We start from the raw sequence: 27315 nt of genomic DNA on the forward strand, positions 1-27315 counted from the left end.
TTTACTGATAACTTTTTAATACAAAGCTTCAAAATCCAGATATTTTCTTTAGCCTCAGTCACAGAAAGCAACACAGATACTAATACTAATGTGAAATATCCAAATGGCTCTCCTCAAAGATGTTTTTTAGAGCCTTCACTCGAGTCAGATTTTGGTGCAGCACATTAAACACAGAACTGATTTTGGACATGCAGTCAGTATCAACAACATGCTGCATAGGCTCACATTTAATACATTTAATCTGTCTGTACTGAGTCACCCTCAGCCAATGTGGCAGTGCTCTTTCAGATCATATAAGAGGCTTTCGATGTATTAAGTGTGAGAAACCACAGGATTATTGAACTCAAGGTAAGCTATAATACAACATCAATTATATCGGTGGAACATGAACAGATTTATAACACAAAAAGATTTCATTGAGAGAAACACATTCATTTATGGAATTATTTAAGCCATCATATCTTGCTGATTGACATGTCTGGGTTTGAGACATGCTTCATGATGTTGCTTTCTCTTACCACCTCTGTGCTTGCACTGTGAACATCTGAGGCAATCTGCCTGCGAGAGGACAGCCGACTCATTTGTACAAGGCGAGTGTTGTTTTCTAATTCAGTCCGTGCGTTTGAACTTTGACGGCATCTCCTCATACCCTTGTGAAAATGAATGGTAAACAGACCGTAGGTGATGGGATCTAGACAGGCATTGAAAAGGCCAAAAATAAACAGCATATGAGTCAGTGAATGCGAAACTGTCTTTTCCATTTTTTCAGGGAACAACCAATACCACAATCCAAGCAGATAGTACGGGGTCCAGCAGATGATGAATGACGTCACAATGACAATGCTCATTTTAAGAGTTCTCATCCGAGCTTTAGGGATGTTATTGTGGGATCGGCGTAGATGAACATCTCTTGACAGGACTGGAAGAAAAGAAAGCACCACGTCCGTTACTCCATGTCTCCCTGAAAATATACATTCATGTGAAGAAAAGCCTGTTGTGGAGCAGGGAAATTATTTTACTGCTATTGTTAAATAATTGTCATCATTACCATTGCATTAATAATAAAATCTGGAGTTTATATTGCATTCAGGGGTTAAACAGTGTCTCTTTCAGAAAGACTGAGTTGCAGGCTGACAGGAAGTTGTATACAGAAGTGAAAGCAGATAGTTATTTTGAGCCGCAGGCTAAGACGAGGCTTTAACAATGTAACAGATAGCTTTAAGAAGGCCTTAAGCAGCTATGACTATTTTATACACAATGCATATCTGTGCTTATTAAAGAGTTGGAGCTCGGTCAATTAATTGGGGGTCGGAAGCTTTGTTCGGCGCGATGTTCGGACAATCTATTGTGCAAGTGACTTGGAGCCATAGAAGGAATTGCAATACATGCTTACAAAACACTTATATATCAGATCATTTTATATTAAGCTTTTAAGTAGAGGTTCTTGATTAAAACATTTATTTAGTAGAAGACATACACATAGTCTCAGTGAGCCTCCGTTCTGGTGAAAGGTCAGAAGTGCAACAGGTGACACAGAGAGCATGTGAGGTCAACACACACACACATTAGTCTGGCTGTAACTGCAAAAGTGTCTCGGTAAAAGAGGAACCGTTCCTTGTTGTCTCGGCAAGAAAGAGGAACAAGACAAGAACTGAAAGGTAGACAGGAAGGGCTAGCCATGAAAATAGAAGATGATTTTCTAGGTGAAAAGTCATGATGATGTTGATCTGATCTATGTATAAAATGTACCGGTGACGCATGAAGGGGCGTCAGTAAACAAACCCTGATGCTATAAAATATCTGTTCATGCTTTGATCAAGTCGAGGACTACTGGCTGTCTGCGTACAGAGTGTCTTCCCACACGTGTGTTCATTAAAATCATTGTTTGACCAAGACCTTCTGGACCATGGGTGGTGTGTACTCTCCTTCCTCAACTTTGAATCTTAACATTTGGGGGCTTCGTCCGGTGGTTGAGGAGGGAGAATTGGAGGTTTAGATGGAGAAATTTGGTGGTCTCTGAGGTGGTCTGACGGGCAGACATGAATTCCAGTGGTCTAAGTGAGTGGGCATAAGCCGGCTTATCCAAAAGGTAAGGCACTACCTGTTGAATTATTTCCAAAGTGTGCCAAATTGGACATGATAAAATTTAAGTCTACTCACTGAAGTTACTGGTGGATGTCTGTTTTGATTTTGATGAGAATCTCATGACAGTACTGAGGATTTAAAGCAGTTGGACTGCTGGAAAGGATTTAATGCGGTTGGACCGCGGGAAGCAGTTGGACTGCTGGAAATGATTTTAGTAGGTTAGGGAATTTGGTTATTTTTTGGTTATAAGGTTGGACCTGCTTCAGTCTTACACTTTGTTGGGTGTTTTACTGTTGTTCCAAAGTATTATAAATTACTCAAGAACGCCAGTTGGACTGGTAGGAAGCGCAGAGCCCGGAGGTTACGCTCCCTCCTTGTCGTGGACGCGCGACATTGACCTCTCGGCGAAGAGGGATAGTTCAGTGTGGCTTAACTGTGGGGTACAGGGCATCCTGGAATTAAGCTAGGAGTTAGAGTCTCCTTACCGTTTGGAACGGTACCTGCGCTTTTTTGGGCAGCAAAGGTTGGACCTTGGGTGTTGGACACTTTTAAATTGAGTTAGGGATTTTAGAAATGAGGCCAGAAACAGTTAAAGTCTTGATACTGGTTAATTGATCGCAAAAAACTCAGGGAGTTTATCGGTTAGACTGTTATGTTAAATTTGTCGAAATTCGATAGGTGTTAAAAGGTTTAAAATCTGTGCAGTTGTAAATATAAGACGTCTCTGTAATAAAAAAAGATCTCTGTGGGTCGAGTCAGCAATGCACTGACTTCCTGCTGCTATTCTTAGATGAAGAGTGTGTGTGCATGCAAATGAGGCAGCTGATGCAGAGCGCATGAGAGGACTATGCTTTCGGTTTTGTGTGATTATTCAGTCCTATAACTATTGTTTGCAAATGTGGATAAATGTCTGCGATTAAAATGCTGGCTTAGTAAATAATAACATTGTAAATATATGAATGGTGACAGCGTTTCAAAATAGAATATAAGAATTGTTTGTGTTTAAAACCAACGTTTAGGTAAGAAGATTTAAGGTGGATTTGAAGGCATAAACAAAAAATAAAAGGGTTACAGTCTGCAAGTGTTGTTAATTCATGAGCTGACTGGATGCAGAGTAAGTGGAGTGGTCATCCTGAGAGGATTGAATGATACTCTAACTCTGTGGTCAAGTCAGACATAGGCTTTAAGTAACCATGAGCCACTAATAAGCGTGACAGATTAATGAATATGTGTAAATTGAACTTGTTAAATAGCCTTAATAGAAGTATCTCAATGAACACGCAATGAAGTGGACTTTTTAGGGGTAGTTTACCATTGATACCATAAAAAGCAACTTAATTAGTAGTTCAATAACAAATTTTAAAGATAACCTTTGTTATTTGATAAGAGAGAGAAAAATTCAGGTTACATATAGTAAATAAATAAGGGAATGTTAATCTCTGCGTCATTCCACACTGAAATTTCAATTGTAGGGGATCATTTGGAGGTGAATTGTGTAGGACACGGGGAGACAGAAGAATCTCCCCATGAGTTTTCGGTGTGCATAGAAATTGAGGAGGCTGAACTGGAAGCCTGACTGGGTCGTTGTTTTTGTTTATTTGAGGGTCTGCTGGAAATTTGTGAGAACGACCACCTTGATATGTGGGAGCCTTCTCGGGCAGCGATTTTTTTGTTAAACATGTGGCAGGCTGTGCAAAATGGAGAAAGCTTTGACATGATGAATAAAGGTGTGAGAGGTATTTCTTGGGTGATGTAAAGTAGGAGGTTTTAAAGTTTGAAAGTGTTTTTAATTTGAGAGAGGCATGAGTGATGTTATAAGAGTTTGAGTTTCTTTTTCTTTCAGTTTAAAACACATAAGTACATACACTTGGTACACCTGTTTACTCTTTGACTTTATTAAAACAAACGGTGTATTTGAGTTTGAATTTCAGTAATTGTATGTTGATATGGTAATTTAGTTTTATGTTAGGTGAAGGAGAGGTCCATCTCTGCGTCTTGCAGGATCGAAAGTGAAAGTTGAAGGTTGTGATGTGAATGCTGTGAGTACTCGATTTGAATGATTCTGTGTGAGGTGTACAAAATACTAAATAATAATAACACTATGAAAGTTGATAGTAGAGTGAGTGCAAGGTGATGTGTGAACAGAGGAAGTCTGAGAGAGAAGTGTGTGCGTAGGCAAAATGTAGAGTGTGTGCGTGAAATAAGGGAGTATTGTTTTTACATCAAGGTTTAGTAGAACTAAAGTAGAACGTCACAAACAAACAAAAGAAGGTAAAATGAAGAGAGAAAATAATGTGGTTCCCTGACCGGGAGAGAAAATAACTGACAATTACATTAATGAATAGAAAATACACATACACAAAGTGCCATATGTGAAATTATTCTAGGAAGGAGTCAGAAGTGAGATAGTTTAATATAAGATGCAATGAAGGAAGCAGCTTACACTCCTTTAATTTCCAGAGCCAGTGTGTTCCCTCCCCTGCCCACTTGGGCCCCGTATCAGGCGAGTATGGAAGGCTGGATAGCCCATGACGGGTAAGATCCCACCTCGAAACCCTGGGACAACCTAAGGCAGGCACAGTCACGATTATTCGCCTCACTCAGTCCCGGTGAGCTCCGACTCACTGGTGAGATGAAGTGAAGAGGATGGGACCTCAAGGGGTAAAGCCGCTGGGCTAAGGTGGAGGTGGAAAGTGGCAAGTGGAGCCCTACCTTCTGGCTGAGGACAAGGAATGCTGCTATTTAAGGTAGGAAATCAGAAGTTGGGTTAGTAAATTTGGGGAGGAGAAAATTGACTGTTTAAAGGCAAAATTATGAAGGAGTCTGACACACTGCAAAAGCACCATATGCAAATTCACACACACAAACAGGAAATGCATTAAACTTATAAAGACAAGACAAGCTCATGGAGTTTAATGCAGAGATAGAGATTAAACCTGGCTAAGAACACAAACATATGCAATGAAGAACAGCTTGCTATTTTGTATGAATGATACAATGGTGTGAATGTTTAATAAAATACATTTGTGTTTGTAATTGAGGAATAGAAGAAGCCATATGACAAAGGGGGTTATGTTTTATGCTGAATTGAAGTAGGTTACAGAGCATAAGGGGGTGATTTTTGTGTGCAAATTGTGTGGTTTTAATGAGACTTTTGGTGTATTGAGGAGGTGAAATTATGTGGTGGCAAGACTTGTGTGTTTAAGGTTGTTGAGGTTGTTGTGGTGAGGGGTTGATTCTGTCAGTTAGGTTGTTGTTGTTTTTGTTTTTAATAGAGGGAGTTTTAGGAAACATGGACATGTCTAAAAAATTGGGCCCATTATTTTGTAACAGTGCACTTAAAGAACACCTGTCAGGTGATTTTGTTTTGTTTTTATGAGCTAACAATCAGCTCTATTTTTTTCATTTCTGTTTTAAGCAGGCCTGCAACAGTGAATAACGGCGCTGAAAATTCTCGGGAAGAGCAAATATAAGGCGGCTTTCCAGATTACAATTGGCTGAGGAGAGCTACCTGTGGGGACTGATCAAGGTCGTAAGTCCCTGTAAAAAGGATTTTATGCGAGTCAATCCAGTCCAAAAGCATAAAGAAATATTTTCCTATGGAAAATAAAAAATGACTGAGCTCATTTTGCTGAGGGTGGAGTATCTGATCGTGCGGGAAGCTCCACTATCAGCAAATATATGGTGTGACTGCATGTGAGTGAATGTGTGACTGCATGTGAGTGAGGATGAATTAATGTGGACAAACAATTTGTTTTTACCAGAGAAAATTTCTGTTTTGTTTTGTTGACTGGGGTTAGATTATGGGATTATAGTATATTGTTGGGAGAATGCCAAATGCTAAAGGGGAAATATTTTTTGATGTAACTCAGTTACCATTAATTGTAGAAACACATGACTGATAACTGTTCTGTTTTAAGTTTATTTTATGACATACATTGGATCATGAGTGGGGAAACTGAGCATTTTAAGTTTTGTATAGTATCTTGACACATGAAATGTATCAAGATAAAGGGGGGTTTAGGGTTTAATAATTTAATTGTTTAATAATTTAGGATCATTTTAGGACCTTTTGGGTTTTTGATCATTTGGATATGGTAAAACTGAAACTGTTATTTTTAAGTTAAGGTTAAAGGATTAAAAGTGAACTTGTCACGGTTTGCGAGACAAGCCGTGTGGAGTTGTAGAAAAGGACCCAAAAGGCGGCAGCTCTGGTGCAGGTGAATATTTATTTACAACGGTGGGCACAAAACAGCACTGGTGGAAAAACAAGAAACCGGAAACCTAAATTGGGTAAGCTAATAACACAAACCAGAAACGAGGATGCAGGGAGGTCCGGGGAAATACACAAGAGACGCAGGGAGACCGAGGGGAAACAATATAGACGAACCAGGAACTACAATATCAGAAGACACAACTTAAATACACCCAGAGAACACAGGGAGATTACACACAGGTGGGGAACACAGGGGATACTGATAAACATAACGAGACAGGGCAGGAGTGAACACAACATTACGCATACTGACGAGAGACTGTCAAAGTAAAACAGGAAGTACACAGAGGTTCAGACAGGAGGAGAGAAAGCACGGGGAGAACACAGACATAACAGGCTGGGGGAAACATGGAATAAACACAAAGAGAGACGAGAGCTCATAAATACACAGAGGGGCACAAGGGGGTAAGAGTCACAAAGGGAAAAAACACTTAGGGAACACCACAATAGGACACCTCAGAAAACCTGGCCTAAATAAGGAGCGAAAATACAAGGAACCAAGAATACTGGGCCAACATGGCCCAGGACCATGACAGAACTGAATCCTGTTTAGAAGATACAATGCCGGTTTTTCAAAGCTGTGAATAAATCTTAGAGGGAAAATTAGTGAGGGTTGAAGGAGTAGAACAGGTTTGATTTTTTTGATTTTTAGAAGAAGTGGTTATAATGTAGGCTTACACATACAGATATTACATAGGAGGTATTTTTAGGATAAAGGGGGAGCTTATAAATAGAAATGATTTTTATACATATTGCATTTTGTGCTTTTAAAGGAGTTATGGCTCAAATTTGTCTCTGGAGGGTCACGAGCCTTTGGCTAGCGCTATGATTAGCCAATCTACTGTGAGGATAATATGAGTTCATGAAGGATTGCACACGCTTACAGACACAGAGTTAAGAAACACACATGACAGTATTGATTCCAGGCAAAAGGCCTTAAATTCATTTAGCTTTTAACTGAACTTAAAGAAGGACCAAAGAGGAAGGAAAGCATATATTTTGGTTAAGTCTGATAAACTAGAATTAGAAGGTATTGTTACATTAAAGGGAGCAAATGAAATAAAAAGGCTATACCAAAATGGGTTATAACATAGGAAATGTGAGGTTAAAATGAAGTTAACACATAGGAGTTGTTTCAAGGCAGCATTTAGCTATGATGAAATGTATACAGGAGTAATTGCTTATATGCTTAAACTTAATTGATTAGAATGGGTGTTTTCTTTTGGAGTAGAGGAACTTGCAGCAGCGACAATTTGTGCACAGGATGTTGATGATCAGATAAGGGAAAAATAGAGCGAGCAACCGGACGTGAAAGCAGGGCTTAAAGAGTTTTAAAGTGATGAGGAACGTTGAAGAATGTACATAAATACAAGTCAATAAGTTAAGAAGATAATTAGGATCAGGCTTTTGATTAAAGAGTCCCAAAAAGGATAAGTTAGGGAGATGCAAGAAAAGGTGTTTTGTTTCCTTTGCAGAAGATCTCGGCGACCACAGGAGGGGCGAGGATCCTGGAGATCTCGAGGCCTGCTGAACCACAATGTATTGCGACCTCTGGTGTTCCAGAGGTCGTGAGAGGGAGTGTGGAGCAGGGAAATTATTTTACTGCTATTGTTAAATAATTGTCATCATTACCATTGCATTAATAATAAAATCTGGAGTTTATATTGCATTCAGGGGTTAAACAGTGTCTCTTTCAGAAAGACTGAGTTGCAGGCTGACAGGAAGTTGTATGCAGAAGTGAAAGCAGATAGTTATTTTGAGCCGCAGGCTAAGACGAGGCTTTAACAATGTAACAGATAGCTTTAAGAAGGCCTTAAGCAGCTATGACTATTTTATACACAATGCATATCTGTGCTTATTAAAGAGTTGGAGCTCGGTCAATTAATTGGGGGTCGGAAGCTTTGTTCGGCGCGATGTTCGGACAATCTATTGTGCAAGTGACTTGGAGCCATAGAAGGAATTGCAATACATGCTTACAAAACACTTATATATCAGATCATTTTATATTAAGCTTTTAAGTAGAGGTTCTTGATTAAAACATTTATTTAGTAGAAGACATACACATAGTCTCAGTGAGCCTCCGTTCTGGTGAAAGGTCAGAAGTGCAACAGGTGACACAGAGAGCATGTGAGGTCAACACACACACACATTAGTCTGGCTGTAACTGCAAAAGTGTCTCGGTAAAAGAGGAACCGTTCCTTGTTGTCTCGGCAAGAAAGAGGAACAAGACAAGAACTGAAAGGTAGACAGGAAGGGCTAGCCATGAAAATAGAAGATGATTTTCTAGGTGAAAAGTCATGATGATGTTGATCTGATCTATGTATAAAATGTACCGGTGACGCATGAAGGGGCGTCAGTAAACAAACCCTGATGCTATAAAATATCTGTTCATGCTTTGATTAAGTCGAGGACTACTGGCTGTCTGCGTACAGAGTGTCTTCCCACACGTGTGTTCATTAAAATCATTGTTTGACCAAGACCTTCTGGACCATGGGTGGTGTGTACTCTCCTTCCTCAACTTTGAATCTTAACACTGTTCACAGCACTCTATGCACCCTTACTGCAATCCATAGGAATGATTCACTTGATTAAGTATTCATCAGCAAGTGTAAGCACCTCTGTTAAAGCAAAAAAATTGGTAGAGGTTTTGGACTGGAGCATTTAGATTTCTATTCACATGATGCAAAATCTTCCCAGCGGTGGACATATCATCAAAGTCACCGCAAGGTCGACTGTACAGCAGCTCAAGAGCTACATCTAAAGACTCTACAGGTCTCAGTTAGCATGTTACGTTATGATGAATATGATCCCTTTTGGAAGGACTGCCAAGAAAAAGCCTCTGCTCACTGAGAACAACATGGCAGCACAGCTTAAGCTTGCAATGTGAACAAACCACAAGACTTGGAGCCAAAAGTGGAAATGTTTGGCCATGATTCACAGTGCCACATTTGGAGAAAACAAAACACAATCAGCACAAACACCTCATACCAGCTGTTAGTGGTGGTGGACAGGGGAGGATTTGGGCTGGTTTTGCTGGCACAGCACCTGTGGAACCTTGAAAACATTGAGCCAAACATGCAACAGGACTTTGGGACTCAATTACTAATATTCTCATGGAAATCTACATAAAAAATCTGTTGGAAGGCAAAATTACTGTCGAACTTATGAAACGGGCATATTTTGTTCCCACCACTATGCGTATGTTAGAAGATCAGAATCATTCAGAACCAGCAGCTTTGCGCAATCGCCACTGCTCAGTACCTGTTTCTCTATATAATTAAATATTTTAACCTTGAGGTGAAGCAGAAAAATCAGTCAAGATGTTGTAAGAGAGAAGCCTCAGTCAGTGTTTTGAACCCATTGAGATGGGGTTGGCAGCTTCTGCAGGCAATGCCTAACCGTTGCTATGGGGTTTGGTAGGTGGAAAGCCTACAATTTGGTGATGCAACGATTACGGACTTGATTGGTTGTTGTTTTGGTTATTGCAACAGGTAGAACAATTTGACAAACCACGGGTTTGTATTTATGGGAGGGGGTGTTATGGCCCTATTAGGGCCTCCTCCTGAAGTTGCCTGTGTGGGCATCTCTCCTGCCTTAGTGCCACCTTTTTCTTTTGTACAGCTGACTCACATCAGCAATTAAAGGTATTTAAGGGCAGAGAAAGGTGAGCTCTGGTTGCTAACCCTTTTTTGACTTGCTTTTCAGTTTACTGACCGACGCTTGAGTTTTGTTTTGTTTCTTTAAATGGCTTGTCCGTCTCTTTTAGTTGAGTTATTAATAGAAAGTTATTAATAAAACTCTTTCATTTAACCATTTTGCCAATTTGTCTCCTTTTTCTGATCCGGACACCTTTTGTTACTTTCCCTCATCGCCTGGACCCTTTTAGGGGAACATAACAACCTCTAAGGCATGAAATGAGTAGAAAGTCTGAATGTAGAAAGTTGAATAATAGAGTCTGAGGTGCAAGGAAGAAGCCAGAAGAAGCTTAGTTTTGTGTTTCCATGGAGTGACGAAAATATAAATAAAAAAGCAAGACTGAAACTAAAATAACAGGAGTACTCAATATAATTTCCTCTGAGACATTTACTGTGCCTCAAGCAAAAAAATGTTTGGAATTAAAGTTGGTATGAAAAATACTAACAGAGTACAAGAAAAAGTAGAAAAGGACAAAGTGGAGGACAAGGACCAGTAAGCCTAATCTGTCAGCTCCACATGAGAAACTCACTGCAATGAATAAAATAAATCCTCATTCTCAAGAATCCATTTTCGGTACCAAGAAATTATACTGTAAGTGACGACATATGATAATAATAGAAGCTATTTTAAATGACTAATAAGAACATTTAACATAAGGTGATATAAGAGATAATGGAACAAGTTTGAACTCACAGACGGATTAGGGCCACGACTGCAGTGATGCTGCTGCACAGGTCTGTTGTGGAGATGACAGATCTCCAACATCACCTATGGTCATGAGCTTTGGGTACTAACCGATACAAGCGGCGGAAATAAGCTTTTTTCAAAGGGTGGCTGTGCTTTCCCTTAGCAGCAGTATGTTATTTTCTTTATATACCTTTTTTTTGTAATTCTGAGCATTTTGTGGCTCAAGGAGGTTTTTACAACTGTAAACAATGACCAAAAAAGCATAATAATAATTTTAATTATTATTGTTATTATTAGTAGGCCTATTTAACCATGCTGTCATTTGTTCTTATGCATGGTTGAAGGGATTTCTGAATTTGTTCCTAAAATATGAACAAATTCAGGTATAAAAATACATTTTGGATTTGTGTGTGAAACATTCGTATTCCTCAACCTAAGTGAAATGCTGTGGCGGGACCTTAAGAGAACTTTGTATAAACAAATGCCTACAAAACCTGAATGACCTGAAGTAACATTTCATAAGTAAAGAAGAGTGGGCTAAAGTTCCTCCAAAATAATATGAGAGAAAATCGTACAGAAAAGTTATTACTTAGGTTACTGCTGCTAAAAAATGACTGAGTAATTCAGGTCTACTTTCTTTTTCACGACTGTTTTTTGAAGCCTTCGAAAAAATAAAAGTAAACACTCACAGTTATTCCGAGCCATGCGGCTGGATATCTCAATGAGGATTCGTGTGTAGCAGAAGATCATGATGGCCAAAGGTAGAAGGAAGAGGCACACAAACGTGAACATGTTGTAAAGGGTCTCCTGCCAGCGCTGGACAAAACTGCCATGGGTGGTGCACTGGGTGAACTTCTCTGGCACCGTGATGGTCACATTGCGAAATATAAACATCTGGATAAAAAAAGACGAGAAAAGTTCTACTGAGCGATGGCACTGCATCCTCGTGATCTATCCTGTAGTCAAGCATGATGTAAGTGGATCATGAATATTTAGTGATCAGTTAATCTAATAAGAAAGTAAAACTGAACACAGTGATATTTTACCATATGCTTGCATAGAATAACACTTAAAGGTGTTTTCTGATCAAATGCTTGGGTCTGAAAATGCTTGGTTAAGGCCTCGTCTTTCATCCTGGGATTGACACTTTGCTGAAGTTAGCAAAGGATACTGGTTTTCTTTAAAACCCTTCAACTGGAAATGCTTTAGAAATTCATGGAGGTGGTCTGGGCATTACAGTCTCTGCCATATACTGTAAAAACATCTGAGAGATAATTGTGAATAAACACAATTTCTTCTTTTTTTTGTCTGTTAAAATCATTTTTGTCTGTTTTACTGTCTTTACAGATCCTCTAGTCGATATTGAATCCACAGCCAGCAAGCGAAATGTTCATTCTGACACATTTTAAGGCAGTTGGACCTCGTCAATAATTGTTGTCTGAAAATCTGTGAATAAGAGCAACAAGTGTGAGTACCTGTATAGTATAGCTGTTTATTACATCCCCCACTCAAGCAAAGTATCCCCAGTTCAGTTCTGGGAGAAGCCACAAATCTCTTTGGGCATGTGGTGCCAAAGGCTGCCAAATCAAACATGTGCAGCTTCCCTTTGGGGTGACTCCCTATCAATGAGGGAGAAGCTGAAAGTAGGGATTTCCAGACTGGTTAAAAAGATCCTAGCTACAGTACCAGGAAGAGAGTAAAAAATAGGGATCATCCAATAATTTTAGGGTTAAGGCTGCACTTCTGGCCCTTTATGTTTACATGTCAAGGTATCCTTAAGCAAGGAAGAGACTCCCAGTTGCTACTGATAGACAGGTCATTACTTTGAGTGCATTATTATAACTCATAACTCATAATTCACAATATAATTGCAATCCATTTAATACTTCCATACAAAGAGAAATGATGATTGCTTTCACAATAGAACAGTTTTAAAAAAACTGTTAACTTAGACGTGCATTACTTTAGCAGATATTATTTCTGTTTAAGATTCAGCACTCTATTCATTACATGATAGTCCTCAATGTCTTGCTGGAATATACCTGATGAAAGTAAAGCACCAAGTAATCGAACATGCTGCTTTTGCTGCTGGGCTGCAGTGCAATTACTTGAGGGCTGCTGTGGCTCAGGTGGTAGAGGGTTATCCACTAATGACAGAAGTCAGTGAGATTTTGATGCCCTCGAACCAAGCTTTTAGAAAAACATGTTGCTGGAAAACACGCTCAAAATTAGGACTTGTTTTCTGAAGAACAAAAACACTTTTCAGCTTCAGAATGTAATATTTGTTGTTGTCCTATATCAACTTAAAAAGAAATATTTGCATTCTGTTTGGAAAGCTTAGTTCCAAATCTGAACTCATAATATGTTGCTGTTTTTACGTTAAAAAATTAAAAAACAATTTTATGTTTCACAATCTGAATGCTTCTAGTTTTCAAATCTGCTTTATTATGTGTTCATGAAGATACACAAATAGACAGTCACAGTGTTTCTAGGGAAAGTCAAACCTCGGGGCTCAAGCATTTAGTTTGGATTTGAAGATTCTGTGGGAAGAGAAAAGAAACAAACAGCAGCAGAATTGCTCCTGCAATTTTGCTAAAACATAAACTGGAGTTTGTTGGCGGCTCTCACATAAATGAGAAACGTGTTGTAAATTGGTAAATGCATGCATTTTCTTCCCAGGTATGAATAGGCACGTGTGAGCAAGACACTTTTGTTATTAAAAATCGTACCATGAATGAGCCCAATCGAATTTATACACTTTTCATGGAAAAGTGTATAAAGTCATGTTTCTGTTGAATGTTTATCAGTGTGGGACCCCAGTAAGATTCCCACCTGTACTAGAAGAGCTACCATCTGGCTCCCTTCCACACTTTCACTTCCAGTTTGGCTCTCAAAGGCTACGTGGAAGAACCTCCCCGCTCCTCACCCAACATTTATACTGGTGAGAGAGCTCCTGACATTTTTCAGAGCAAAAGTGGAGCAGGGTATTAATTAGAGAATGTGCTCATAATATAACAGTATGAGGCTGAAGGCGATGTCATTGCTATTGATGTTTTAAAGCGACGTAGACATCGCTTCAACAAATTGGTAAGGGGAGAAATAAAATGCCGTTGGCAGAATTTCAGTGGAACATCCAGTAAAAACGTTTAACCAGCAGTCTCTCTGGTTTTCAAGCTTAAATTGCTGAATGAAGTGCAACCTTATCTGTAATACAGTATATGCATATAACAAACTGTCCTTTTATATCACCTCCTAGCATTGGGATATATGTACAGTATATTAGTTTACATGCTGACTTTCAGTATGAGGCATTGGGAGATTTGTTAGTGTGACCTTACCCAGCAGAGAAATGATCATTTCACCTCTGGTAACTAAAGATCACACTGCTCTTTTGATACAAAGCTGGGGAAAAAAAGTGAAGATATGCACACCCTGCATACCATCTATAAATTTTAGTATAATTCATGCATCCATAAAGTATTCTGGGTTTAATCTTGTTCTGATTGTTTTCTGATGAAATCGTGGGACTCGAGCATGCACGACTGCATTAACATTTGCTGTTCTCTTTTGATCTGTGAAGAGTTCGAAATAATCAAGAGAGGGTTTTTTTTTTTCCTTTTTTCTTGGTTTTCAGCGGAAGAGGTTTTGAGAGGTCATGGACTTTGGTTACTCGGTGTTGTGTATTATGTGTACAGCGAACAAATTTGAGGGAAGAAAACTGAGAGCTTTAAGTTATTCGCTAATATATATTCTGTGTAATAAGTCACTGAAAAAAATGCATTGCACTTGCAACATAAATATCTTTGTGTGTAACATACACTCACCAGCCAGTTTGTTAAGGTATACCTTGCTAGTACTGGGTTGGACTGCCCTTTTTGCCTTCAGAACTGCCATAATGCATAATAAGATGCTGGAAACATTCCTCAGAGATTCTGGTCCATACTGACATGATAGCATCACGCAGTTACTGCAGCTATGTCGATATGAATCTCCAATTTCACAACATTCCAAAGGCGCTCTATTAGATTCAGGTCTGGTAACTTTGGCCATTTGAAAACAGTGAACACGTTTTTATGTTCAAGAAAGCAATTTGAAATGATTTGAGCTTCATGACATTGTGTTTTATCCTTCTGGAAATAGTCACTGGAAAATGGGTACACTGCGATCATAAAGGGATGGGCATGGTCAGTAAAGAAAATCAAGCAGGGCTGAAAGTGTGCCAATAAGAAGAAGATATCTCCCACACTATTACACCACCACCAGGACTCTAAACTATTGATACAGTACAAGACAAGAAGGATCCGTGGTTTCATGCTGGGGTGGAAATTGAGACTCATCTGACCAGGCAAAGTTTTTAGAATCTGGTCCATCTAACTATCTAATCGTCAATATTTGTCCTGCCCACATATGTAGATCTCTAATTGGAGCACAACATTTGTAAAGTCTGATTACAACAGATTTACAATAAACAGCATATATGGACAAATTTGCATTTTATGGCTGAAAAAGTCCACCTAAGAAACAGAGAGAGGAATGACAATGTCTGGCAGTGAAGCGAGGACAAGACAACAGAATATATAGGAATATGCAGAAGAGTGCAGAGGATTGATGTGGCATTCCTGCTGGATCTTCCTGTTACAATGCAAGAGAGAGCATTAGAGGGGAGGTTAATAAGAATCTGTGGCCCAAAGGAGCCACAAGATAGCCAGTGATTCACAGCACAGTACCTCTGTCCTTAGAAGACTCATGTTTACCTCCTGCGGTATCTGATTTTTGATGCTGCTAGTTTACATGTTTTGTTCTGAGCAGTTTTAAATGTTTTTTTTGTTTTGTTTTTGCTGTTGTAACTGTAGTTTCCTCCATTGTATGATCCTTGAAGGACACATTTCCCCTAAGAACTTTAAGTGGTCTTTTTTTCTTTTTTAAGTAGAATGTAAAATCTTGTCCTTTTGAAATGGACATCTCATTCAGTTGGCTACAAAAAAGCATTGAGATGTTTAAAAGAAATTATTCTGGTATAATAAGCGTTCAGGATTGTCTGTCATTCTGACAAAAATCTTTATTTGTATTTTACCACTTGAGTTTAAACAGTGGCAGAAGAATTTGTAATTTTGGTAGAAATGATTTATTCTTTGACACAAAAGTTTCAAGTGTGTTACAACCTTTTAGCATTTTGTTTTATATGAGCTGTTTTAAGAAACTTATATTCAATTAATTTATGTTTCAAGTAAGATTTATAGATAGAAAAAAAAACAAACAAAAGAAGCAACACAAAAAGGGAAAGAAATATTACAAAAAGGGAAGCGCAGAAACAATATTAAACAGTTACTTCTATTTTTAATGTGGGGGACTTGCTAGGACATCCTATTAAATTATTTTATGCTGCATTGCGTTTTTTCATAATTTTAAGAAAATCAGGACACATGCTGATTTGATTCCCAAACTCATGAAATATTCCTTAAAGACATATATAAGTCTAAAATTAGTCTCCAGGGCACAGTAATGATCAAAGCTAAAAAGTGAGCTGATAACACTGTAATAAACGTAATATTTTACATATACAACTTGCAAATAATTTTCCTGCAGTATATAATGTGTTACAGTGTGTCAAACTCTCCGCCTAAAGATGGGTTTCTTATGCATATTCCTGCTTTATAAAATTACACCTGTGTGTAACATTAAAGATAAATACCCCGGAGTACCTGAAAATCAGCCCAATCAGACATTATTGAAAGTGGCCAATGACCACAGGGGTATGTGAAAATGGGAAAACCTCAGTCCATCCATGCACCCATCCTTTTATATAACTACTTATTCAGCAGTTGTGTGTGGCTGTTGTCTGTGCCAGCAGGGCAAAAAGCATGGTACACCCTGGACAGGCTGTCAGCAAAAAATCCTGTGTGGCCAGTGAATTTCTTAATCTGGTTTTTGCTCCTATAGCCATAGACTTTATAAAAGAAGAATGTAGTCACCATTTGATTTGGTCATTTGGTCAGTAGGATCCCAATTTGAAGCTTCAAACTGAGTGTGTTCAATATCACCATTTTGGTGTTTTGTAGGGGTGCAACAATACACAAAATTCTCGGTTCGGTTCGATACTTTGGTGTCACGGTTCGATATTTTTTCGATACAAAAAAATGTTCATGCTTTTTTAATTTGTCATTTATTAAAATTACAAATATATATTTTAACTCAAAAGTACAGTTTTTAAATTTAATGTTGCTAAAACAACAAAGGGATAAAATAATAAATCTATCTGATCGAGAAATCACTCATCTTTGGAAAAGAGAGTTTATGACAGAGAAATGGATCTTTCCGTCTTCGAGTTTTGGATATGATTTTGGAGTATATCTTCGCAGTAGCGATTGACCGCAAAGTAAAGCTACCGGAAATGTACAACCCCACATCCAGTCTCAAACCAGGAAGTTATTATTTTCTCGTGCACGGGGTCAATTCTCAGCAGCATATTAAACATATCAGGTCCCCATAAGGAGAATCATGCTGGGAAAAGGGGGGAGGGGCGGTAGTTACACTCACAGTAGCACAGGAACAGAGCAGGAGGGAGAGAGAGAGAGAAAGAGCCAGGGACAACAAGGTCACATTAGAAAGGTATAGTAATCATCCACAACTATTTTCAGTTGCAGATGATAAAGGGTTCAGAAAGTTTATTCATGCAGGTCCGTATGACAGAGAATATGCATCTTCTTTATGTTTTCATATTTTAATTTATATTTAATTGTGTTGTGGTTTGCAGTGTTTTGTGTTGTTTCGCTTTAAATTTGTAAAAGGAAAAAGCTGAAAATCTAAATAGTTAAAAGTTGAAATGTGAATAGTTGATTTTTCTATTATATGATTTATTTATTACATTTTATGTGGAGTGAATAAATAAAAGTATATTTACGGTGGCCCCTACAGACAAAGCACATACAAACTTCAAATCATGTACAAACCCTGAAGCACGTACAAACTCCAAAACATGTACAAGCTCCAAAACACGTAAAAACTCAGAAGCACATAAAAACTCAAAACACGTACAAAAGACAACACAAGTGCTCCAGGATGCTGGGCGCAGTGTTGAGCTTTTGTCACCTAGTGGCTACACAAGCCAGCAAGTACCAACGACCGGATTTGGTGTGTGGTAATAACAGGTAAATGAACTTTTTTTTAAATTTATTATTTGACTATATATGACTGCTTGTGTATAAATACACAATATAAATTGTGTAATTTAAGTGATCTAGTAGCTCTGTTTTGGAAGTTCAGTTCATGCTAGAAATGTGTTTTGGAGTTTGTATGTGTTTTGTCTCTAGGGGCCACCGCATATATTTATATATAAACATATATAAATAAAACCACTTTTTTTTTTTTTACATTAGTAATTCCTTTTGTGCATAATTTTATATTATTGTTAATAATTAATTAATTAAAGCAACAAAACAACCTGAAGAGCTGGTTCGGAGCCGAAAGAGCCGGCTCTTTTTAGTGATTCGAGCCGAAAGATCCGGTTCTCTAAAAAGAGCTGGAAATCCCATCACTAGTGTCAACACGTTAACTTGCAAACTGCGCTAACGCACTAGTTCCCACCCATGTAATTGAGCATTGCGTGGCACATCCGACATACTGTTTTACTTTTGTCCATGAGGGGCTTACCTTCAGGGTCACACTTCACATGAAGACCAAAATAGTCCCAAAGGCCAGATCTGAATGAGGGTGGGGGAGGTTCAATTTGCCATGTTGCAACAAGCTTAGCTTCTGTCTTGCTAGCTTGTGCTACGCTCAGTGGAACTGCGCTCGACAGTGCAGCCTAGGCGGAGTAGTCGAACGCAGATCCACTGAGCTCTCAACACAGACAGCATCATCAGAAGGAAAGTTGATCAAATAAATTAAAAATGTTGTATTGTTCATACATATGCATACCAAACCAAAGCACTGTATCGAACGGTTCAATATCGATACGAGTATTGTTGCACCCCTAGTGTTTTGATATCAGATGTGAACAGAGAGAATCCTCTTTCCTGACACTTAGAATCTCGATAATTTACAAATGTACAAAAATGACTTTATTCTTTATTCAGTATGACCTGTGGCCTGCAGCTGACACCATAAAATCATCTGAAAAGTGTTTACTGAGGTCAAAGAGTAAAGGGGGCCACGAGAAAGAACAGCATCCACTTTTGACCTGAAACTGAACTTCAAGTAGGTCCCATGTGTGAGCACCTCTGCCACACTGGTTTGTGATAAGCACACTGAAAAGTGTGCAAATTGCATCCAATTTAGTCACATGAACACTGTGTATAACAAGTTATGTTGTGAATTCTTAAGTTCCTGCAGGCAACCTGATGAAGGTCCCCAGCCTCCTTTGTTATGCGCTAACTGAAGGGTAAGGGCATGGGGGGAGGGGGGGGGCTTCATCAGTCTCACAAAGTTACCAGTCTGGCCTGCTGGACAGCATTGGAAAATGTGAGCTGTTTTTACATATTAAAAAAAATCATAAAACACATTGAATTTTATAGCTTTTCCGAATGATAAAGACCTGCACCATAGCCCTTCACACTACACCAAAGTAAATAACTAAGAGATAAACAATTTGTTTCTGAAAAAAGGGACAATTTCTGTCAATTAACAAAAAAATTCTGTTTTAAACTTAAAGGTCAGTCTGGCCAATGAGCAACTAGAGCTTTTTCCACATAGAAAAACTGAGATTTATTATTAAACTTCTTTTTCTCATACTAAAATATATGAGAGATCAAATGTGGAATATATTTTTTTAATCATTTATTTAGTTTATTTAGTCTAGAAATTAATGAAATTTATATTGAAACTCAAAAGTGTTTTCATGCGCTTGTATTTACACTCAAAAAAATAAGTCATTGGATGAACTCAATTGGACTGATGGCAGGTTTTCCACGTAATACATCTATTTTGGTCCAACCTAATCTACAGACATCATGACAATTCAATTAAATTGAGTCAGTAGAACACAATTTCGTAAATACTGCTAAAATGAAAAAAAGTACATTAAAATGATGTGAAAGGTTTTGGTTGGTCCAACTCAATACAATGTCATTCACTTGAGCTAGATTTTCATTGCATTGAAATCATTATTTTGAGTTCAACTAAATCATAATTTTCATTACCAGAAAACTAATTTAATTATTAAAATAATGACAAAATGAATTTGTTTTTACAACTCAGGTTTATTCACTTGAATTAAAAGCAGAAACAGAATATTTTGTAAATAAACATACATGTCACATGGTCAAATCAACCTTAACAAAAATCAAAGTGCTCACAAAAAAGTGCTGACGTACATTTGTAATGAATGTCAAATCTGAATAGCACACACCTCTGTACTACTAGGCAATACTGAAAACAAACTGGAATCTGTAAAATCAGATTTCACTTCAGAATCATTGTATATATTTATAGTGACACTTGCAAATTCACAATGATAACCTACTAAACATTGCAATTCACACCATAGTATGGCAGTCACTGAAGATTTGAAACAACCCAACAACACATAAATACACACACACACATATATATATATATATATATATATATATATATGTGTGTGTATGTGTGTGTGTGTTTTCATGACGAACATTTTTCTGTTACCAAGGGGGAGGTATTTTAATAAAAAAAAAAATCTTTCAACTTTACTTCTCCAATGTTTACATGTAAACATTTACAAGCTTATAAGAACGGGAAGACCAACTTTAAAACACTGGAAGACACAAAACTTGTCAACATTTTTCTATTACCTTTGCAAATCCCAAAATCAATCAAAAAGAAAATGGTGGTTACAACCATGAAACCTTTTCTGAGCTAAATCCCCAGTCCTTTCATCCATCTATAGTAGTACAGATTAAAGGTCACATCACTCACAACCGAACAGCAGACAAAAATAGACAACTTCCATTTGGCCAAAAAAAAGAAAGAAAAAAAGGTCACAGTTTGAACAAAAGATATAAAAAGGCCAAAATCAACTTTTGTGCTGGGTCTTGTTTGCCTAAGCAAACATCTTCATTTTCATTTGCTGCATCTTTGTACTGAGCCTTTGTCCATCCAGATTCATCAAAATCTTCTGACAGAACTCAAAAGTGTACTTGTAGTCATTTGGATAGCTCAGATCAAGTGCATAAATCAGTCCAAAGAGGACGATGAATGCCATGATGACACTACCGAGGTTGTTCATAACTGTAGTACCTTCAATGACAACTCCAACATCCTCTGGCTCCTGAATCCCTTCTCTTCTGATGGTGTAAATGCCCATGACAGTTGCTGCAGTGGACCTCAACCGTTCATCCTCAGTGGAGGAGGTCTGAAAAACAGGTTGTTTCAGGTTTAAGGGCTCTGTCACTTGGAAGGGGACATATTATTGAAAACTCAGCTTTTGTATCCTTTTGTGCTGAAACATAGGTCTCTACCGCCTCTATAAACACTCCAAACATAAATAAAACCCGTCAATCTGTTTCCTATCAATAGTTTGGGTTCAGGTATTATGTACCTCCCTTTGGGAGGGGCTTGATATAGAGCAGCAGCTCCTCCAGTGTCTATCAGTGTGTGCGTGTGTGTGTGTGTGGGCTGGGTCAATTTCCCTTATTTCATCACAATTGGGAACCTTTTGAAACAGCTTGTTTTATGCACATTATTCCTGAAACCAGGAGATTGCTGTAATGGCAGTGACACTAGTTAGTGTCTTGATGCAATCTGCTGTGTTCCTTATAATGAAGACTTTTTACTAATTGGCATAATAAACTGAACTCCATTGGAGTGTTTACTTTCTGAAGTGCCTTGAGATGACTGTTGTTGTGATATACCGCTATATAAATAAACTGAATTGAAACACTGACAGAAAATGGATGAATGTTTTGTCCACATTTACTGTGTTTATAGAGGCAGTAGATACCTACATGGCAGCACCAAAAGAATGAACAATTGAATTTTTGCTGAAACTGTCCCCTTAAAAAGTGCTCTCCAGTGCAAGTTTCAACAATGACTATTAAGAATAATACATATTTCACAATTATATTGTCTCTTTTGAATATATGAGGATTTTGTGTGCGATGAACCTAACTCAAATTGAATCTAGAAAAGAAAGTGTGATAAGCGTACCAGATACTCCTTGAACAGTAGGTCTGGATCTTCATTAAAGTAGACCACCAGGCTTTTAAGAGTATGCTCCCTCTTTATGTCGATGTCATCATACTAATGCAAGGGTGGAAAAAAAGGGTGAAAAAAATGGAATTGATTGATTGCATTTAATTGATGGGTTTATCATTAGTACCAACCAAACTACTGATCGCCATGATATCCTTGATCTTTTGGCCCTTTGCTCCTTTGCTCCCCTGAAAAATTTGCATCAGCTTGTCTGTTAAATTGTCCAGCTGAGCCAAGAACTTCGCCTGCAGGGGTTTTGTAGTGATCTGCAGGAACTCTGCACCTGGAAATAAAACATACATAAATATAGTAAACTAGAAGTTTAAATACAGACTGCTGAATCAACACACTGAAAGTTGCTAAACATTTGAACCATCAGTGAAGTTTGTCAAGACCTAAACTGTTTTTAGCTGAGTTTAGGAATATATCGCCACCTGTTGCTTTGGCATGTTCCTAGCAGCGTTTTCCTTCATTTTTGCATTTACCTGTGGACGGGATTATTTTTTAAAACGAAAACGGAAAATCTCCGTTTTCAAAAATACCTGTGTAAGTGTGGACGTAGCCGAAATCTTTTATAATAATAAATAGGTTTGAACGTCATGGGAGTGCATTGTGCTGCCTGCAGTTACTCTTCCGGCCACATGGTTCGCTTTTGGTAGCACCCTCAGTAAACTATGTAGTGCTTTTAAAGACATCTCAAAACGATACTTTCTACTAGAAAATGGCATATAATAATAAACACAGAATACCATATTTTTAGATTATAAAAAGAAAACAGTAAGAAAGAAGTTAGCTATAGGACATCATCTTTCATTGAGCACAATGGCTAGCTGCTAATAAGCTAGCACACAATTTCTCCTCTAAAACAAGGCACTTTTGAAAAGACCTGGCTATATTGTCAAAAAAAAATAGTATTCAAGCAGAGAAGAGAATGGTAGCACCACCAAAAGTTCAAAAAACAACTGTTACTTCTATGATAAATAGCATTGCCATAGATTTAGCTGATAAAGAAATAAACAATTGGATATATGAAAAAATAATATGTTACCTTACCTGAAGGTGTAGTTTTATCCAAAAAGTACAGAGAGGCCAAGAGCAGCTGCATTCATTTAGGTGATCCTGAAAGAGCGCAAAATTTTCAAAGAAGGCGGACCGTTGTGTAACTCAGTAACTTTGTGTTCTTGTGACAAAGACTGCTTTGAGAGAAAATAATTTAGGTTCACCACACGAATAATAATTGCAGTAACGCTGGAGTGCTACATTTGCGTTGAATGAGATTAAAAATAATGTTTAAGCTTAAAGAGGGGCTTGAATTGATTTCTTTGAGTTTACAAATACTTAAGTGCAAAAATGTACTCCTCCTACCCCCAGTGCCCCAACAAACTCATTCATTTTGTGTTCAGAATCAGCCTCTGCTGGTTTTGAATAATTTTAGGTTTACACAAAGAAAATCTAATTAATTTGGTATTTTTTAATTGCATTTGTGAACAACTAACATAATTTGCATGTGTTCTTTGAAAGGAGGACCTGAATCTGTTTTTTGAGTGTAGTTTACCCACGTGGTATTTTCAAATTTTACGATCAAAACTTGAATTTTGGGTTTAAATAAAATTTAAATAAAAATTAATTCACTTTTTTTTCCTCATTAAATTGCAAACTCACAGGGTAGCAACACCATGTCCTCTTTTACCTGAGGGAGTGAAAGGATGACACTCATGGTCCAGGCCACAGCCAACATGACTTTGCTCTTCCTTTTGGCCTCACTGATTCCCAGCGGATTGAGGATGGCGGACTGTCTATCCAAACTAATGACCACTGTCACAAAAGCGCAGGAATACATCGCCACCAGCTTCATGAACATCAGCAGCCTGCAGGCGACGTCCCCCGCCTGCCACTGCACCGTGATGTTCCACACCGCGTCCACCGGCATCACGATGAAAGTCACCAGCAGGTCGGCCACCGTGAGGTTCATGATGAGGATCCGGACGTGTGACTTGCGCCTGCCGCCGCTGCTGGCAGCCCACAGCACGGCCAAGTTGCACACAGCCGACACCGCGCACAGAGCGAAGGTGATGATGACTCTGACTTTGGCTGCTGTGGAGAAAGTGGGAAGCTCGAGCGCGTCTCCATCTGCACTCTTATTGCACGCTGAGGTGGGTCCCTGACAGCTGCCATTCACTGTTTGATCCGTCAGCTGGTGGTACATAGCCTGACGGAGATCGGACTGACTGGACCCAAAAACAAGATTAAAAGAGAAGAAAAGAAAAGTTAGAATGTGTATCTCTTCTCCTCCAACATCTCCAGCGCGGAACTGCAAGGCTGAAAGGGGAAAATAAAATAAAAAATCTTCATTCAACCTGATAATAAATGCAAAAGGTGTTGTGCCTTATGCATATGTGGCATTTTCTACCGAAGAATGTATGTCCAGCTTTAATTATATTGCCGAATTGCCTGCTGTGCGCAAACTATCAATAAAAAAATGGAAAGAATACACACAAAGAATGCAGAGGATATAGAAGAACATACAAAATAATTCAAAAAGAGGTAAAGAAAATGCAAAAGAAATAACAAATAAAATAACCGAGATGTAAACATTTCCTAAACTTCTAGTCTCATCCTTTAATTTCTCGCTGTTTCATACCTTCCCATCTTCCTGACGTTATTCCAAAGATAAAGAAAGTCAGGGGGGAATAAATCGGAATTAAACCAATTTATGACCCAGAAATAAACGACTTACCCGCCGTTACCAGTGATCGCTAAAAGAGAGCGTGTTACTGCAGTCACTGCAGCTGTTGCTTCAGACCGCTTCATTCGTCCGCTGTGCAAAATGACAACCAACGCCGTCACTCGGGTTAACCATTCACGAACCGGTGCCGCTCCTAATGTTAGATCTGGAGGAAGACAGACGAATTATTCGGCAAGCTGTGAGGGGGGCGGGGGGATGCTGCTGAGGAGAGTAAGCCTCCTTTACCCAGCTTTATTTTCACTGGAGAAACTTCATCATAACATGGATTTGATGTTTGCTTGGAGCTGCAGAGAAGCATTTTACTTCCCATCAAACTGGGACCATAACAAATACCTTTACTGGTGTTTGAATTCGGTGAAATTTTAAAGCTCTTTCATTTTTGAAGTTTGACGTTTTCTTTGTTGCTGCTAAATTGGAGGGGAAGGCAGTTTTGTTAAATTAAAACAGGCAAACATCCTCCTTTAATCCTCCTGTTACTTTGCGGGTCAGATTGACCCAGAACAGAAGAGATGTCACATGTCATCTGCATCACTACAGAAAACGAAAAAGATCAAAATTATAAAAGAAAATTGTAAAATAATCAATGCCAGTGTTTCTGACACATTTGGATGAGTAAACATGCCCGAGTCAAATTGACCGGGGAACATAAGTGTTCCTGGAAACCAACATACAACAGGAGGGCTAAGTACTGATGGAAGATAGAACTTGTTACTTTCTGATTATTGTAAATTACATTTCACCTCATCACAATACTATTTTCAAGTGATAATCCTTCCATTTGCGCAACATCTCTAAAATTAGAAATATCCTGTCTCAGAGTGACGCTGAAAAACTAGTTCATGCATTTATTGCTTCCAGGCTGGATGACTGCAATTCATTATTATCAGGATGTCCAAGAAACTCACTGAAAAGCCTTCAGCTAATCCAAAATGCTGCAGCAAGAGTACTGACAGGGACTAGAAAGAGAGAGCATATTTCTCCTGTTTTGGCTTCCCTTCATTGGCTTCCTGTCAAATCCAGAATTGAATTCAAAACCCTGCTCCTCACATACAAAGTCTTAAATAATCAGGCCCCATCATATCTTAATGACCTTGTAGTACCATATCACCCTATTAGAGCACTTCGCTCTCGCTCTGCAGGCCTACTTGTTGTTCCTAGAGTATTTAAAAGTAGAATGGGAGGGAGAGCCTTCAGTTTTCAGGCCCTTCTTCTGTGGAACCAGCTTCCAGTTTGGATTCGGGAGACAGACACTATCTCTACTTTTAAGATTAGGCTTAAAACTTTCCTTTTTGCTAAAGCATACAGTTAGGGCTGGACCAGGTGACCCTGAATCCTCCCTTAGTTATGCTGCAATAGACATAGGCTGCCGGGGGATTCCCATGATGCATTGAGTTTTTCCTTTCCAGTCACCTTTCTCACTCACTATGTATTAACAGACCTCTCTGCATTGAATCATATCTGTTATTAATCTCTGTCTCTCTTCCACAGCATGTCTTTATCCTGTCTTCCTTCTCTCACCCCAACCGGTTGCAGCAGATGGCCCCGCCCCTCCCTGAGCCTGGTTCTGCTGGAGGTTTTTTCCTGTTAAAAGGGAGTTTTTCCTTCCCACTGTCGCCAAAGTGCTTGCTCATAGGGGGTCATATGATTGTTGGGTTTTTCTCTGTATCTATGAAGCGCCTTGAGGCGACGTTTGTTGTGATTTGGCGCTATATAAATAAAATTGAATTGAATTGAATTGAAGTGTCAGTATCAAATGTACGAACTTATATATTTGCAGCTGTAACCGTGACCCTGCTGCTTGGGCCGGGCCTCCTGTGTGTGTTTTTCTTCTTCTGTCTGTTTGTGTTGTCTTGCAGGCTTCCTCTGCCTGGAGTTTATCATTGCAACTGACAGCACTAGATCAGTCTCCCGGGAACATTTACATTTACTGTCTTTGTAGTCCCTGCACCATGCTTTTGCTATCTATCTCTCTATCTATCTCTCTATCTCTCTATCTATCTATCTATCTATCTATCCTGTCTTAAATTCTTGTTAATAATGCACTTTCTGTGTTAATTATGCACATATCACAATGTTAGGGCAGCTCATCTGTTATTGAGAGGAGTTTTGCTCCCTTACAGTTCTCACCGTGGCTTCAGGGAGGACGAAAACTGAAGTGTGGTCTTGGCTCTCTGTTTATACACAGACCTTTTACAGTTTTTCTCAGTCGCTTTGGTGCGTTTCTCAGATCAGAATTGAAATTCTCATAACTATTAGTTCAACCTCCACAACACTCAGTCATTTGTGCACATCATAGTAGCAATTTCTCCTCTCTCTGAACAAACTGCAAATGATTTTGGACATGAATCAGTTGCTTCCATACATTTCCCTGCTGCTTTCTGACATTTCCATTTGCTTATGTCATGTCAGTCAAAAGTAATCATACCTATGGATGCTGAACAGTCATTCCCAATAAAACTAATAGTCATACATCCATTGCTTAAGTCATCACACACAAAATTGTTGAACTAGTTATCACATGCCAAATATTGGCCATCTGTCAAGCAAATCCTATACCTTTCTGTATCATTTTTCCTGGAAATGTCTCCGAAATTGAACAATTGATCTCAGGTGAATTACAGCTGTCACTCATGAGGAGGCTCTACCAAATTGGTGATTT

The 27315-nt window shown here is 38.6% G+C and overlaps 2 protein-coding genes across 2 annotated transcripts; both read right to left on the reverse strand.

The window, feature by feature from the left end:
* gnrhr4 (gonadotropin releasing hormone receptor 4) lies at positions 1–24772 on the reverse strand. Its single transcript, XM_082538465.1, has 4 exons — positions 24648–24772; positions 23601–24138; positions 11434–11638; positions 1–919 (listed from the first exon to the last, which is right to left on the reverse strand). Exons 1-4 carry the CDS (start codon positions 24719–24721, stop codon positions 456–458), a joined length of 1281 nt encoding a protein of 426 aa, XP_082394591.1. The 5' UTR covers positions 24722–24772; the 3' UTR covers positions 1–455.
* Positions 20516–23274, reverse strand: LOC309709690 (uncharacterized protein). Its single transcript, XM_082538464.1, has 4 exons — positions 22964–23274; positions 22042–22193; positions 21866–21958; positions 20516–21071 (listed from the first exon to the last, which is right to left on the reverse strand). Exons 1-4 carry the CDS (start codon positions 23013–23015, stop codon positions 20760–20762), a joined length of 609 nt encoding a protein of 202 aa, XP_082394590.1. The 5' UTR covers positions 23016–23274; the 3' UTR covers positions 20516–20759.
* Positions 24773–27315: the final 2543 nt, after the last annotated feature.

The sequence above is a fragment of the Aulonocara stuartgranti genome (assembly GCF_965226115.1).
Source record: "Aulonocara stuartgranti genome assembly, chromosome: 7".
Lineage (NCBI taxonomy): Eukaryota > Metazoa > Chordata > Actinopteri > Cichliformes > Cichlidae > Aulonocara > Aulonocara stuartgranti.